Here is a 16207-nt window from a genome sequence, read left to right on the forward strand (position 1 = left end):
TAGAAGCCAGTCGGGGATTCATCTATCAGATGGGATAGATAACTAATATTATTACATCCCTTGATCACCTTTTATTTGCCAGTGTCTTGTGATCTTCTAAAACCCCTCAGGGGTTTGCTTCATTTTACAGAAATGGAAGTTTGGGTAAATCCAGGGATTTGTTCAGAGTTTCACAGGAAACTAGCACAGTGTGACAGAGCAAAGGTTTCAGTCTACAGGGCTTTTTTTTTTTTTTTAATGTTTATTGATTTTTGAGAGAGAGACACACACACACAGAGCACAAGAGGGGGATGAGCAGAGAGAGAGGGAGACAGAATACAAAGCAGTCTCCAGGCTCTGAGCTGTCAGCACAGAGCCTGACCTGGGGCTTGAACTCACGAACTGCAAGATCATGACCTGAGCTGAAGTCAGATGCTTAACCGACTGAGCTACTCAGGCGCCCTTCAGTCCACATGTTCTTATCCAAAACTCCATTTGTCATTGACTCCACCCCAGAGAGAACACTCAAGAGTGTTTTCTCTTCAATTAGAGGTACTCTTTGGTGTATTTTCTTTTATAAGAATATGCTGGGCGATATACAAGATGTAAGTTAGAGAAAGAAAAGTTCACAGTTTCACTGGGATATGGGATAACTATCATGGCAGGTGTGTTTAATCCATCCCAGGCCCTAGATTTCTGAACTACAGCTCAGTAGCCCCAAACCAAGATCCACTTGTATTTTTTACTTATTCGAGGAGTTTTAACACGCGGGCTAGAAATGATGATGGGGGTATTTAAGAAAACTGAAATGTAGGCCAACCAAATGAAACATTCAGTTTCATTCATAATAGGAAGGCTGTCTTTTGCCAAAGGAGGTCAAGGCCCTTCCTGTTCATCTTTAATGTAAGTCACGGTATTTGTTTTACCATTTCTGAGTGTAAATTGTACATTGTTATTTTGACGCTAGAGCTAAGTGTTAAGGGGAAAACGGAATTCAGGAGTGGCCGGTGGTTAAGAGATGCATTAAATCTGGGACCAGAATCCAGAATCCTCTGTAGCTCCTTGGTCCCTGAGTAGCAGGGACATTATACATGTGGGGGAATAAGTATGTTCAGAGAGCCCCCATCGACTTTGAATCTTTGTATAGCTCTGTGCAAGGCGTCTCCTCAGTAAAATAGCTAATGACTGTGCTTTTTAAAACTCCTAGCTGTCTGCCCAGTTGTTACAACACCTTCTGGCTCTGTGGGCAGCTTGTGTTCCAGACATTCCCAGGTGCTCTGTGGGTACCTTGGTGAGTACACTTGTCTGCTTTATACCTCATTTGACGTAGTGATATCAAGTCCATCTTTAGCGTGTGTCTCCCGTGGGGAACTTGTCAGAGGCAGCATAGAATTCTGAAGTGCAGCTTTGTAGCTGCATAGTCGCCAAGGTGCCCCAAATTGTCAGTCACAGTTTATGTGAGAAAAAGTTATGAATAGCTTTGTGGTAAATGATGACTTGATTGCTGTATGTGAAAGAATGGATTGTGGGTATATGACATATGTGTCCCAGGGGTGACATAGTGATCTGAAATACGGGTCTGCAGACCCACCCATGCAGGATGCTCTCTGAGGGGTTGAACAGCATGGCCGAGATATCAAGTGCCCTTTGTTTGTTACCATTTATGCATCTATGTTCTTATGCCTGGCATACAGTAGTTGCTCAATTAATGTTTCTTGTACTCAACTGAAGGGGAAGAAGGAGCTTTTCCTCTTCATAGGGAAGCCTATGGGAGAATTGCCATTACCTTCATAGTGTCATTTCTGGGCTGCATGAGAATGGATTGTCATGGGTCAGGCCATTGGCTGACTGGACGTGGGAGCTGGCCGCCCAGCCCTGACCCTCAGCGCAAGTGCACACCCCTCAGAGCCAGTGCCTCGTGCCAGGCCGAGGGGCACTGAAGCCAGAGGTCTCAGTGCTTTCTGATTTGAAACATTAATCAATTCGGTCAGCCTTTATTGAGTGCCTACTGTATGCTGAACAGGGAGACCACAGCAAAGAACAGGACTTAGATGATCTTGAGATATTCAAGAACTCAGGGGTTTGAAGTTGTCCCTGGTCCATGTTGAGGAAGAAATGAAATGAACTCGCAATCCTGGCATTGGTTTACATGCATGTTTGAGACCCCAAGAAGGTTTGGATTATATTGAAGCTGACTGTGGGCACAGGTCCCAGACAGGGACAAACAGAATGTTTTTATTACCCTGGTAGATATCTGATTCGCTGATGTCTTACTCTGCAATTTACCATGCCTCCCTAACCTTGCTTCTTAGGAATCAAGGACTGAAGGATTAAAGTAGTTTATTTACAATGGTCTAAGCTGGGTTTCCTCACAAAGAACTGATTCTACTGAGAACGTACATTCATTGTCATGAACGGAAGTGGCTAAGAGCTGTCATGTGAAAAGAGTGAAAAGTTTAATCCCTGCTTTTTACATTTCCCTTTTGTGAAACAGATTATATTTTGTTTTCAATCCGTAGTTCGTGTTTTATTTCACTATCTAAACCAAGGAGTTAATTATCTGGTGTTTTTCCCACTAGCTTTTTGGAAACGGAAAGGGAAGATGGAATGAGAGAAGGAAAACATTTGTTGAATCCCTCCTATGTCCCTGGCACTTAAGACCCATCTTCCTGAACCCCCCCCCCACCCCCAGCCCAGGGCGGTGGGTCGGGGGCAGCCGGGATGATGACCCCCATGTGTCAGGAGACCATGGTTTGGAGACGGAAATCCCTTGTCCTCGGTCCCAGCACGCACTAGTGCGTGGCAAATCCAGAGCCTGAATTCAGGTCTGGCCCCCATGCCCTCCGTGGGACCGCAGACGTCCCAAACTTTCTCGCTTCTTTCTTTTTCACTTTCCCTTTGGAATCCTGTCCCTTTAATTTTTTTTTTTTAATCATTTTCTTAGTGACTATTTTGGATTAATTTCCTTTTCATCTTTTCTTCCCCTAGTAAACAAGTTGAGAGGCCCACTCTGCTTCCTTGTGTGGTTTTTCCTCTCAGACACTCCTCACTTGGGGTTATTTTCGGTCATTCATTTGCTGCAAGCCTCCTTCTTTCTTTGGTGAAAGAAAAAAAAAAAACACTGGAAATCCACCCTGCTCTTCAGTGAGTCTGGGAGAACCAGGAATGTCTCCAAGGGCATGGAAAGGAGAGATCGAGCACCAGCTCCGGGTCGGTTCCCATACGGAGGGAGGCTCTTCCACCCCACCCGGCCTCCAGGCCCGTGGAACAACCGTGGGGACCCCTTTCAGACCCTCCATAGAGGACGGCGGCGCAGTGGGCTCTGCTTTTTTTTTTATTTTTTTTGTCTCTGTTCTTAGAAATAGTAATTGAGTAAAAATGTAAGTGAGCGGATGCCAGGGGGCAAGTGTCCAGGGTCAGGGTGAATTTCTCCATGCTGAGTGTGATTCTGAGCCCTCGTTAAGTGGAGGCCGGCCTGTGCCAAGCAGCTCCAGGGCCATCCCTGTCACCTTGTGTGAACCGCCTCTCCATTCCAAGGAGATGTTGGGAGCGGCTGGAGGGAGCCGGCCTGTGGCGCCTCTTGCTGTTCTCACCCTCGAACCTGGGTGTAGTTGATAACTCCGTGTTCTGACACCCACGATTGCACTGGCAGCGCCGACGCTTCATCAGCTTGAAATAAAATCCTCTGGAGGACGAAAGGGTCCTTGCTCCTCACGGCCCATGTGGCTGCTGAATCACTTTTCTCTTTTTAAATTCCTCGCCCCCCCAAATCTTGGTGGAGATCAGGTTAGCCTGCCTGAAGCTTTTCCTAAGCCGATAGAAAAACCCAGAAGATACGCAACTGAAGCAGGCTCTCTGTGATGACATGCATTGAAAGTGGCGAAGCAGCTTCAGGTGGTTTTTGGTTTTGCTTTAATTTTTGGTTGTTTCGTTTTTGTTTTGTTTTCGGGAATTTACCGAGCGAGAGGCTTTTAAGTAGCTCCGTTAAGGTTTAAAGGCGGTGGTTCTCAAAGCGTGGCCTGCGTTTGTGTCTCCTGAGGTGTCAGAGAAAGCAGATTCCCTGGCCCCGTGTCAGACCTGCCCAGTGAGTGCCCGTGGGGGCGGGCAGAGCACACACGGGTGCACATTTAGCCAGGCACCGAGGGCTGCTCTCACCTCACTAGCGCTGCGGATGCTCTGCTTATTCAGGTCTTGGCACTCACAGTCCTTCGGCGTGGAAGGGCTCAGACCCCGTAGGGCCTCTGTTTGATCAGTTGGTGCTGCAGATGTGGGACCCTTGACCCGCCGCACAGCAGAATCGTGGGCTGGTTTCCATCCTCGCACACGGATGCCGGGGCAAGGCTGTTGTCAGTAGTGGAACACATTTCCCTCGCTCACTCTTCGCCACGGAGGGGGCACTGAGTGTGTGAGGAACTAAATTAGACACATGGGATAATGGATGCCTCGTTTGGAAGTTATGCATGGGGGGTGAATTTTTCCACTCAAGTGCCTGCAACTGGGCGACTGTGAGTGGGAGGAGCATTTTGAAAACTCCTATATTATGTGCAGGTGACATCTATAGCGTGGAAGTCAGTGTATAATGTTTAATTTCCTGAGGTTGTGTTTGGTCAAAGCACTGCCGACCTCTTCGTGGCCCGAATTCTGTTCTCAGACATTCCATGGGGTAAGGATCTAGCCGACAATGGAATGTAAACTCTACTCTCTCAGCCAAATTCAGCTTTGAGTAACAGCAGTTTGCTCTTTCCAAATGCTGTTTTTCCTCAACCAGAGGTATTAGAACAGGTGCAAATCTGATCAGCTATTGAAAAGAAAAGTTAGGGGCGCCTGGGTGGCTTAGTCGGTTAAGCGTCCGACTTTCGCTTGGGTCATGATCTCGCGGTTCGTGGGTTCGAGCCCCGCGTCGGGCTCTGTGCTGACTGCCAGCTCGGAGCCTGGAGCCTGTTTCAGTCTGTGACTCCCTCTCTCTCTGACCCTCCCCTGCTCACGCTGTCTCTCTCTCTCCTAGAAATAAATAAAAAATTAAAAAAAAAAAAAAAGAAAAGTTAGTGAGAAGGTAGTTTGTATTTGTGCAGTTCTAGACCTCCTGGTGTTCTGATGTTATTTTGGAACCGGGAGTATTTTGAATCCAGCCCCACATTATGGATATCCTGTAACTACGGTAGGATGTTTGACTATCAAACTATTTAGAGAAATGTCCAGTTCTGTGTGGCCTGTATCACTAACCATTCCACACTTTTGAAGTATGAAAAGAATGACTCATAGTGTTAATACTACTTCCCCCAAAGCCTTTAATTAAAAGAGCTCTACGTTAATTACAAATACAGGTACAGTTTTAAGGTAAATGTCACATGCATGCAGAGATTGTGGGAAGACACAGGTAAAAACAGGACATTCTTAGAATGCATTAGTTCATTCCACAGTATTTCCTGAGTGTCTGCCATGCATCAGGCACCGATCTAGGTGTATAGATACTATCAGTGAATAAAACAGCAAGAAAAGCTTTTCCTTAGAAAGGTCTCCATTTTGGAGGAAGACACATAATCAATTTAGAAAGTTAAATAAGAATGGCACAATTTGAAAATGTTGGAAGGGAAAACGTGGAACAGGGCTGGGGATGGAGAAGGGAGTTGGAATTTCAGCTCGGCAGGGAAGGGTTCATGAAGAGGGTAGCATTTAAGCCGAAGTCACCTGCTTAAGGGTGCAAAGAGGACAGCCAGTGCCGCTCTGGTCATGTTCAACGATTATCGAAAGTGTCCTAGGAGAGGAGATTAGAGAGATGGTGTCAGACAGGTCACGTAGCGCCCGGGAGGCCCTCATAAAGCCCGTGGCTTTTTCTCTTGAGTAAAAGAGGGAGGAGGGTGGTTTTAGTCAGGGTTGTCCTGGTGGCTGTTAAGTTGAGAATAGTCCACAGAGCGACTGACGTAGGAGCGTGAAGTCCAGAGAGGAGGTCTGCGTAATTCATCTCAGTGGCATCTGGCGGCTGCATTTCCACGTGAAACTGCACTATACCCAGAATTTCAAGGAAATTCTTTGAAAATTCTTTCTTTAAAAATAATCTGATAGGCAAGCTACCATGAGTTCTGTATGTAACATGTGGTCTGGTTTTAATGTTTTAAATGAATATTCCCGAGTTATCATCAACTCACCTGCCCTTCCCTTCTGGGAAGAAGCGATCTGTGTTTTTGGAGAACCTCTCAGGTCTCCCATCTGTGCTGACAAGTGTGGAAGGGCAGAATTAGAGTTCGTGCTTCCTGTGATGCCTCTTCACATGCATCTTTGACTCAGTGGCCAGGGACTCGGGGCACGGAACTCATTGGTGATGAAGTATTGGCCCGAAGGAATGACAAACTACCTTTCCCTGTGTAAACGAGAAAGTCGGGCTCAGAAGCATATTTGGATCTGTCCAGATGTGCCTCGCGCTTTTGCCTAAACTTTGAAATGAGGTCATAAGCCAGGGAATTTGCAAAACTATGTCTCTTATTCGTCGAAAAGCATTTCTGCTGGGCCAGAGTTTGCTTTCTAACTTCTAAGTTTTGAACAGTAAGACTGGAATGTCGATCTTATTCCTTCATCCATCTGTACGAGAACGATCTATGGAGTCTGCCGTGGGCCAGGTGTTATGCGAGGCCAGCCAACAGATGGAGGAATGCATGTGGGGCCTGCCCTCAGGAAGCCTGGAACTGACTGAGGAAGTCAGGCAGACCAAGCCAACCCAACAAAACCAAGTAGATCTTGGTTGATTCTAAGGGGCCTGACGGGTCACAAGGATTGCTTAGCTTGTCCTGGAAAGGTGACAGATTTCTTCCTGCAGGAGGTGATGTCTGCTGCTTGAGAGACAGCCTTTGAAATTGCCGTTTGGCAGTCCTCAAGCAGCAATAGGAAGCTGTGTATGCTTTCTGGAAGGAAAGGTTTGCCGTTTTGTGTTATTTCTTCCTCTCTGAGTTTGCATGACCACCGTCTTAATGCGTCACGGAATAGCGGAGCACGTGGTATGGTCTTTGAAAAAATTGATGTATTCCTTAAGGAGACCCACTTGGAAATACTGAGCCTGGGGGCTAAGATTTTTACATCCAGTATTTCTTATCCAAAGGTGATACATTCAGAAGACATCGTTTGCTGTTGCGTATAAAAGCCATTATACTGTGATGTGCTGTGGTATAATGGGACTCTGTGGAATACGGCATCATTTTAGAGGCTCAAGGTCACTATCTAGAGCTTTCTTCTTCCTCTCCATGGCATACCCCCAAAATTGATCTCTCGCTCATATTCTAAGGATTTGTGGGTTGACTGTGACTCTGCTCGGTGACATCTTCATTCTGGGACCGTGTAAGGGAGCAGCCTCTCACCCGGGCATGGTGACATCCTGGCTGGACCAGGAGATGTGGCCATTTTCCCCTGCCCATGTCCCTTTGGCCACACCTGATTTCTGTAGCACAGGAAGGGAGAACAAAGGTGGGAGCCTGGGGGGCCGTGGGCCCAGGGGAGAGGGCAGACATTTTGAACAAATGATACCATTTACCACAGCGTAGGTGGAGGAGTTGGGGAAAGAAGAAAGATTTCATTCATGTTAAAAACTGTCTGTATGGTGTATGTGACATGATTGGATTCACAGCCTTGCTTTCTCTGTGGATTTATGGGGACTTTTATCATGGATATTTACTGAATAATTAGTAGGTTGACTTTATAAGACAGACATAAATGTCATTCTCCACTTTTATCGGGTGTAAACAGCACAGTCAGTAGTATGGGGTTTTTGAAGGAAGCCCTGATGCGTTATGTGACATTTATGTGTGTCCGAAAATCCCTAACACTCGAGCTTACCTCCCAGACCTGTAGTGACATCCCGTAGCCTCAGGGTTTCAGACTGCCACCGCGGTCCTGACACGCCCAGCAGTATCTGATAGACGTTGTCCTCTCTAAGACCCGGGCTACGTTCCAGGAGAGGATAAGTCACAAGATGTGTAACTGTTTGCTGGAGGGAGCATGAGTTTTCTATTTCTTTCCTCTCGCGGGAGTCCCATGCCAGTTTAACAATTTAAACGTCACGTGCCGTGTGGTTCCCTAGAATCCTGTCCAACCTGAACCTTGGGCTCCTGACAGTGACCTAGCAGGTAGGCTGCTTAGACTCCTGCTCCTTCCTGCTTGTTCAGTGAGCGAGTGGAGAGTGACCCCGCTGGCACGGGGAGTCCCTCGTGTGGCTCTCAACGCAGGGACGGCCGCCCATCCCTGCTCACCGCCCCTGAGCGAGCTCGGTGGCCTGATCCCGTGAGCTCACAATCACCTCCCCGTCCTCTCCCTCGTAGCGGCAGATGACGAGCTTTTCCAGCCTGCCCTCGAGGTCAGTGGTGGGAAAGAGCACAAAAAATGACAGCATTGTTTTGCGCGCGGCTGGACATCTGTGTCGCTGAATCGGGCCGCTGTGTGCGCGGTGCAGCTGCCGGGGCTGTTTTGCTGAATGTGAACTTTGTCCGCTGACGCGAGTCAAAATTGGGCTTGGATCCTCTGAAATCGAAATGGTCAGGCCACGTTTTTCTAATATTCAGTTGGATCGTACCTTTGCTCTGCAGGGGAGCTGCCTCGTGTGCGTTTGCGCCCGCAGCAGGGCTCGCGTCTCCGGGTTCCTGGTCAGCGGGGCTTGTTTTTGCCAGACTGCTGCTTACCTCGTCCACCGGCCACGGGCGGGAGGCGGGCTTCTCTGGAACTGTGGCCACGGGGCTTCGGCGCTTGTTGACTTGAGTGTGAGTGTGCGGGAGAGGGCAGTCTTTGCAGAAGGGAGTCAGGGGAGCACCAAGGACAGCTAGCCTACAAGTTCACTGGCGCAGTGGCAAGGACTTGGCCGTGGACTTCAGATAGCACCGTGCTCAGACCTTTCACTGGAAGCATTGATTGTCGCTGTCCGTGGGCTCTAGCTCCGAGGTTCTTGGCGTCGCTGTGTACTGAGTCACCTGGGGGCCACTTAACATGCCGGGGGCCACCTCGGAAGTTCTGACTTGGTGCGTGGGGGTGGGGCAGGAACTGGAATCTTCAGTTTTCCAAAGAACCACAGGTGATTCTAATGTTCAGCTAGAGTGCAGAACCTCTGTTTTGGGGCTTTCCATAGCTTTTGTTAAAGCTATGATTTTCTGTCTGAGTGAATTTCTGCATATAGAAGAAAAGGCGTATATTTTGAGTAGGTGTATTGGTAGAGGGAGAGGGCAGATTCTGTCTTTAGTAACAATAAGGTGAAAAATAATGATAACACTGGCCATCAGTTCTCGAATAGCTACATTACGCACCATGCTAATCTCCATATTGGCCTTATTAGATAAACACAATTATCCTTCTCCATTTGATAGGTAAGGAAACCGAGGCTTAGAGGCATCATGGAATTTCCCGACAGTCACTCAGCTAAAAGTGACAGAGCCAGCACTTGAACTTGGTCTATCTGATTCCAAAGCTCATCCTATCAGTCAGGCCCCTGAGATGACACACTTAAATATAAAATTTTGGATGAAGGGATGAGATGTCAGAAAAGGAGCATTCTCTGAGAATAATATATGTCTATGTTATTCAGAAATTGTTCTTTTCTGAAAAAAAGAAAAAACCGATATGTTTGGATGTCTTTCTTCTTTTCCCTTAAATACAGTCTTTCACTCCTAAAAACCTAGGAAAGCTCAAGGCAGGCAGCTGAATCCCAGGGCTTGAACATGGAAGTGGGAATTAGGTGGTGACTTCTGAGTTGGGCTCGTCTGTGTTCTGTGTTCCCCATTTGAGGAACGGAAAGGGTTTCTTCCGACGTGAACTCCCACGGAGTGTGGTGCCTCCGTGGAGTTCCGCTCTTCACACCGTGGAATCACTGGAGTGTGTCATACAAAGTCTGGGCTTTTCTCATTTTGTTCCTTGGTTAGAACAAACCTCTTTGTGGCTATCGGCGTTGTTTTTCTGCAGGCTGGGAAATCTGAGTACTTACGTACACTACTGCGTTTAGCCTTCCATGCCTGTCAAAAGTCCAGAATGGTACCAGACTAAGGCCCTAGACATCCAGTCACCTGTTCTTGGCAGTCCTATCTGTCCCCACACGTATGAAAGAGTGTTGTAGGCTGAGGCACCCCGTAAATAGTTGTTAAATGAGGGAGTGAAATTATTTTGCAAATATGGGCCATGGTTGAAATAGCGCCTTGCGTGTTGCGAAGGTTTGCTTGGGAGATGAGAAAGGGCTTCGTTAATTGGTAAGCTTCCAGTTTCTGCCTGGGGCCACATAGTCTGGTAGCCAACTCCTAATTGCCTACCTGGGAGACCTTTGTGTACACAAAGCAAGGCAACATTAATAGGCGTAAAAACATCAGCAGCCTCTGCTTATCTCCCTTGGCCTTGATGACAGGATCCAGACTCTTCAGCTGGCAGTAGCATTTTTCATATTCTAAGTTAGAAAAAGTGCAGAGTCCCCAGGACACAGCACGTCAAGGCAGAGGAGCTGCCAGCCAGCCGGGGGGGGGAAAGAGGAGAAGCCCCACCTTGATGCAGTCTTGCCGTGATAGTCCTCCAAGGGCACCTGGATTGCGCCCTGGTCCCTCTGCGAGTTCTAACTGCTGTCACTGGAGTTATAAAGGGACAGCGAGGCCTGTGTTCTTGGGTCTTTAGCCAGACAGCACGAGTCTTTTTAGGGCTCTTCTCGTCTCAGTCTGATTTCTGCTTGAAACTTTAACACATGCACGCTGCCGGGAATGACTTTTAAACTGCTCTCCGGGTAGCGTATTTAGGGGACGGATTAGCACTGCAGCCTTTAAGCAGTGCCTTTTTTTTCTTTTTCCTTTCTTTTTTTTTTTTTTTTCCTTTTTTTTATTGCTAAATATCCAACAGGCTGAACGGAGGAAATTCAAGTCTAACCCTGGAGGGACCCCTGTTTAGTCATCTGTCTAGACAGACGGGTTCGTATAATGGGCCTCTCTGTTTCTTTTGCTTTGTTATAACAGACGGTGGTCCCTTCCTTTAAACTTGTGAAGATGTCAGCCTTTGGTTTTTTGATCCTAACCTATGGTTGATAAAGCCAAGAAAGTGACTCATACATGAGCCAAAGATGACTCTTGAGTGTGACACTTAGTCTGTGATACAATAGAAAGAAAATACAGGCTTTGCATAAAAGAGACCCGGATAAAATCCTAACTGTGTAATATTGGGCAAGTCAGCTACCTTCTCTGAGCCTCATCTTTCTTTTCTCTAAATTGAGAACTAATTTTTAAAAATCTCCTTCTTAATGGTACTTCAAAAAAAGAAAATCATACATAAAAATAACTTGCACAGGGTAGGGGCTAAATAAACCATCTTCATTCATGCATCCCTTCATTCATTTCAGGGTCATCAGTGAAATCGTCACTTTCTAGCTTTTGTATCCTGAGAACTATCAGGAAACCATAAATTCCAGCCCATGTTTTTAATATCCAATTTCCATACATTGAGAAAGGCAAGAAGCATTTTTTAAAAAGTCAATGAAAAGAATTTTAAAAAGTGCTAGCACCTTTTGTAAGAGGAAATAATATCAGAGATATTGTTTAAAAATTGATGGAAGTAAATAAGGCAGGGTGACATTCTTTGTCTTCCCTGGAAGGGGTGAAGCGCTCAGAACTTGCCTGAAATGACTATGTGTGTCGGTACCTATTTCTCCAACCAAGTGGGTACATCTGCCTTCCTTGTTGTGTCTCTTTCATCCCTTCCTGGCTTGTTCCTGGAAAGACTGAGGTGGAAAATTTTGTTTTATACAGTTTAATTCGGTAAATATTTACTGAGCATATATTGCTTCCAGGGCTTGGTGCCTGAACCACACAGGTGGATAAAAAGTGAGATGTGTAAGGATGGGTCCCTCCTGGGGCGCCTGGGTGGCTTAGTCGGTTAAGCGTCCGACTGTCGCTTAGGTCATGATCTCGCGGTTCGTGGGTTCGAGCCCCGCATCGGGCTCTGTGCTGACTGCCAGCGCAGAGCCTGGAGCCTATTTCAGAGTCTGTATCTCTCTCCCTCTCTCTCTGACCCTCCCCTGCTCACGCTGTCTCTGTCTCTCTCTCCTAGAAATAAATAAAAATATTCAAAAAAAAAAAAAAAAAAAATAAAAAAAAAAAAAAAAAAAAGGATGGGTCCCTCCTGCAAGAGGCAGTGCACAGGGCCCAGAGGAAAACGCGGGGGTCACATAAGCCGGGTACAGTCGAGGTGGCACTCTTTCTAGTTCCCTACGTTGAGTTGGGCGTGTTTCCTCTTTAAACCTCAGTTTCTCATCTTCCACCAAAATGGGATAGTCCTGGCGGGGTACATGACAGATGGTATGCCCCTCAAGACAAGTCATGTTACTTTTATCGTTGTAATTTTTTTAAGTGTTATTGTTGTATTATATCTGCCCTCAGCGAGCTTGTAGCCTGCTTGTGGGGACAAATCTGAAACCTGACAGCCCTCTGCAAAGCAGAATAATAGAGAATTGCTGAATAATATTTATGAGCAAAGGACAACGGAAGCACAGAGGCAAGGTGGTTGGTTAACGAAACCACCTTTTAGGAGAAGCCATCGGTACTTGTACACAGAAGAGTGTGTGCACCTGAGCAGAATAGCCGCAGCCTTACAGTGAGAAGGGAAATAGAAAAACATCAGCCTATTCCTCAGCTGTTAAAGGACAGAAGCAAACAAGGTCTATGTTGGTAGCAAAGCTTTTCACGTTTCATAGTGCAAGTTCGGGACGTTCTCATACACTGAAATTCCATTAGAACCGAGTGCTATACGTGGCTTCGGATATGGTATGTCTGAGTCATGTCTCTTTCAATACAACTGCAATCAATAAAAAACCCCAGTAAAATGCGGTTAACCACAAGGACGTCCCTCCCCACCAACCCCACCCCCAGATCAGTGCTGTGATTCATTCAGCTCAGTGCTCCTCCCCCTAATATACTTTATATGGAGAGAGACTTAGGCTTCTTCAAGTACAAAGAACAGAAGTCGTGTTCTGGTGCTCGGTGCCTGCACCTTTGTGGCATAGCTTGGCCCCGCTGACCCTCGGCGGCCCAGGCCTCTCCTCTACCTTGGCTGGCTGTGGCCAGAGAGAGAGTCTGCCGCACATCATGGGGATGCAAGATAGATGCCTCCAAAAGACGCGGTCTGAGGTCCCAGACCTTCTTTCCGTCTCTCTGACTATAACTGGCTTCTTCCTGTTCCCGCGGTAACCTGAATCCTGATATAAGGCCCCCCGTCAGCCACCATCTCCTTAGTTCTAATTCATTGTGTATGTTGTAGTGCTTCGCTCTTCTCTTTCTTACACAGAAGGGACCTGAACGAACAGCAAGAGTCGTGGGTGTACTAGGAGGGATGTACTGGGGGTCAGCAGGGGACGAGAAGGGTAAGAGAGAAGCAGGTGCAGAAAGGGCTGCAGAGGTTACCCTCACGTGCTTGCTGTTTGGGCCTGTGGCCGTCACCCGCTCAAGCAGCACCTTCCAGGGCCAGTGAGCCAGAGGGGTGTCTGCCAGCTGGCTGGAGCTGTCCTTGAAACATGACCTCTGTCACCCACAGGGGAAGCAGGGCCTCACTCGTACCTTAATTGTAAAAGCAGATCAAGAGAGTGTGCGGCATTTGCTTTATCCTTAGGAAGATGTTGCCCGTTTCTTCCTGCCTACGCCTCAAAGCTACCTCTCATGTGCTTTCTCAAGGTGGCCATCTGGGAGGAGGTTTTATTTAAAAGTTCTGAGGTTAGGGGGGCGCCTGGGTGGCTTAGTCGGTTAAGCGTCCGACTTTCGCTTAGGTCATGATCTCGCGGTTCGTGGGTTCGAGCCCCGCGTCGGGCTCTGTGCTGACTGCCAGCTCAGAGCCTGGAGCCTGTTTCAGTCTGTGACTCCCTCTCTCTCTCTGACCCTCCCCTGCTCACGCTCTCTCTCTCTCTCTCTCTCTCCTAGAAATAAATAAAACAAAAAATAAAAATAAAAGTTCTGAGGTTAGGGGCACCTGGGTGGCTCAGCTGGTTAAGTGTCTGACTCTTGGTTTCATCTCAGGTCATCATCTCACGGTTTGTGAGTTGGAGCCTCACGTTGGGCTCTGTGCTGACAGCGCAGAGCCTGCTTGGGATTCTCTGTCTCCCTCTCTCTCTGCCTCTCCCTCCCTCCCTTTCTCTCTCTCTCTCTTTCTCAAAAATAAATAAATAAGAAACTGAAAAATAAGAAAGAAAATGGTATTGTTTTCTGTTTTTATGACCAAGAGAAGTTCAGTTCTGACATCTGAATTGGTAAAGTCCAAATTTAAGTCACTCGCTATGATATAATCTAATGTGACTGCTTTCCTCTACTTGGTGTTAGTGGAGAAAGGAGGCCCTACTAAGTCCAACTGCATTTAACTTCTTTGACTTAAGGAACAGGCTACCCTTTGCTAGGACCTTTATCTTCTGCCTTTTATTTACGCTTGGTATTTGGTCAATAATAACAGCAGCGGCAATGACAATAATAGTTATTACATATATTTATGTAGTGCTTCTTATACTACAGGGACTTCTCTAAGCATTTCAGAGATACTGGTTCATTTGTTCCTGGCAATAATAGATAGGTATTATTATTGTCTCTCTTAAACATAGGAGGAAATCAAGGCACAGAGAGAGATTAAATAACTTGCCCAAGATCAATAGTAGTTAAGTGGTACGGACAGGACAGGACACATACCCCCACAGCTGTTACCTCCATGAATTAGAAGCTAAGATCAGTCACCAATCATGTGACCCAAAAGCGGTGGCTTTGTCTGTGACCAACTCCGGAATGAAAATTGCTTCGGACTGTTGTTTGGGGGACAGGCAGTCCACTCTGGAAGTAACTTCCACCTGGACTAGAATATATAAATCATGCATATATTTTGTAAACCTATGGGGCACGCATATATGCAGTGTCCCTTGCGTTCTAAGCAGAGCATTCCACATGCCAAGTGCTCTTCAGATGGCTTTAAGAAAAAGAAAGAAAGAAACGAAGCCCTTTGATTAGCAAACAGTACAAATGTTTATAGACTTGGAGGATTTTTAATATCTTTATTTGAATTGCACAAAGCAGCCAAATGTCGTTTGGCCCTGGGCTGCAGCATATACGTGTCTGGGGCCGACAAGCAACAGCACTCGGGCCGGGATGCCAAGCATTCCAGACCTGTTACCTTGTAAGTGTAATATTTACCAGATTTTTGCTTCGTCTGGAGATGAGGAGGGGAGCTGAGCAGAGTGGAGGCGGGGCAGGCCGCCGGGAAGGGAGCTGGGCGTCCAGGGGAATCTCTGAATGAGTAGGTAGCCGGGAAGGTGAGCAAACATTTGCCAGAGACAGCCATTCTGCTGGCGCGCTTGGAGTCCAGGAAAAAAGTGATAGAGGCCCAGCCCACGTGGTGGGGTGCTGGCCGTGTGCCGGGCTCGGTTCACAATCCTGCTTCCCCCTCCTGGCTCTGAGGGAGACGCCGTGTCGTGTCCATTTCACAGATGGGAGAGTGCAGTTTCCAGGGTGCAGTGGATTCTGCCGGGTTCTGTTCCAAGGTCTGCCCATGTTTTGACTCCCATTGAAACTGGTTAAGAACATAAGAGCAGCCCAGCAGGGTCAGACGAGCCCCTCCGTTGACCTTCCCCACGACCCCTCAACATGGGTGTTTGTCACATTTTACAATTGAGGAAACTGAGGCCTAACGAAGTTAAGAGATTTTTCCCAAGGCCAGCTTTTCAGTGGCAAAGCCAGGAGCCAACTCCGGGGCCTGCTGAATCACAAAACCTCAGTCTCCTTGTGATAAAGCAAGAAAGTTCTTTAGGCGTCGGCGCCAAGGTTGTGAACAAAACCAAACCCCAAAGCTCTGGGCAGGCACAGCATTCTGTGACATTCCGAAAAGCGAAGGGGCTTGAGGCAGACAGCCCATCCTGAACCCTGTATGTCAGTAAACAGAGCTGGTAAATGAGATACTGTTATTAGGGGGGTGTGTGTTTGTGTGTGTGTGTGTGTGTGTGTGTGTGTGTGTGTACACGTGTGCACCAGTAGGGAGCTGCAGGCTGGAGCGGAGGACCATTATTCTCAAATCAAGGGAGCAGTATTGTTCCCAAAGAAATACGTGTATAACGTCCCATGTTTTAGTTTCACTATCACTTCGTCTGATGAGCAGATGGGGACAGGATCCCCAAGGTCAGCAAAAGGAGATGGTGAAAGCTGGCTCTAGTTCTTTCTGCCTTTACCAGATGGGCATTTCGGCCATTGGGACCCTCAACATAGCTGTATTTTGGCATAGA

General features: G+C 47.2%; 1 protein-coding gene across 2 annotated transcripts in view; it reads left to right on the top strand.

Moving 5' to 3' along the window:
- TGFB2 (transforming growth factor beta 2) overlaps positions 1-16207 on the top strand; it is an 82448-nt gene that overhangs the window by 14976 nt on the left and 51265 nt on the right. Inside the window, exon 3 of one of the 2 annotated variants that reach the window (XM_077759513.1) lies at positions 1187-1270. The exons of the other annotated variant lie outside the window; for it this stretch is intronic. Within the exon in view, the coding sequence (XP_077615639.1) occupies positions 1187-1270 (84 nt within the window). The remainder of the gene's footprint in view (positions 1-1186; positions 1271-16207) is intronic. 2 annotated transcript variants of the gene reach the window in all.

Source organism: Crocuta crocuta, unplaced genomic scaffold (genome assembly GCF_008692635.1).
Source record: "Crocuta crocuta isolate KB4526 unplaced genomic scaffold, BGI_CrCroc_1.0 scaffold556, whole genome shotgun sequence".
Classification (NCBI taxonomy): Eukaryota; Metazoa; Chordata; class Mammalia; order Carnivora; family Hyaenidae; genus Crocuta; species Crocuta crocuta.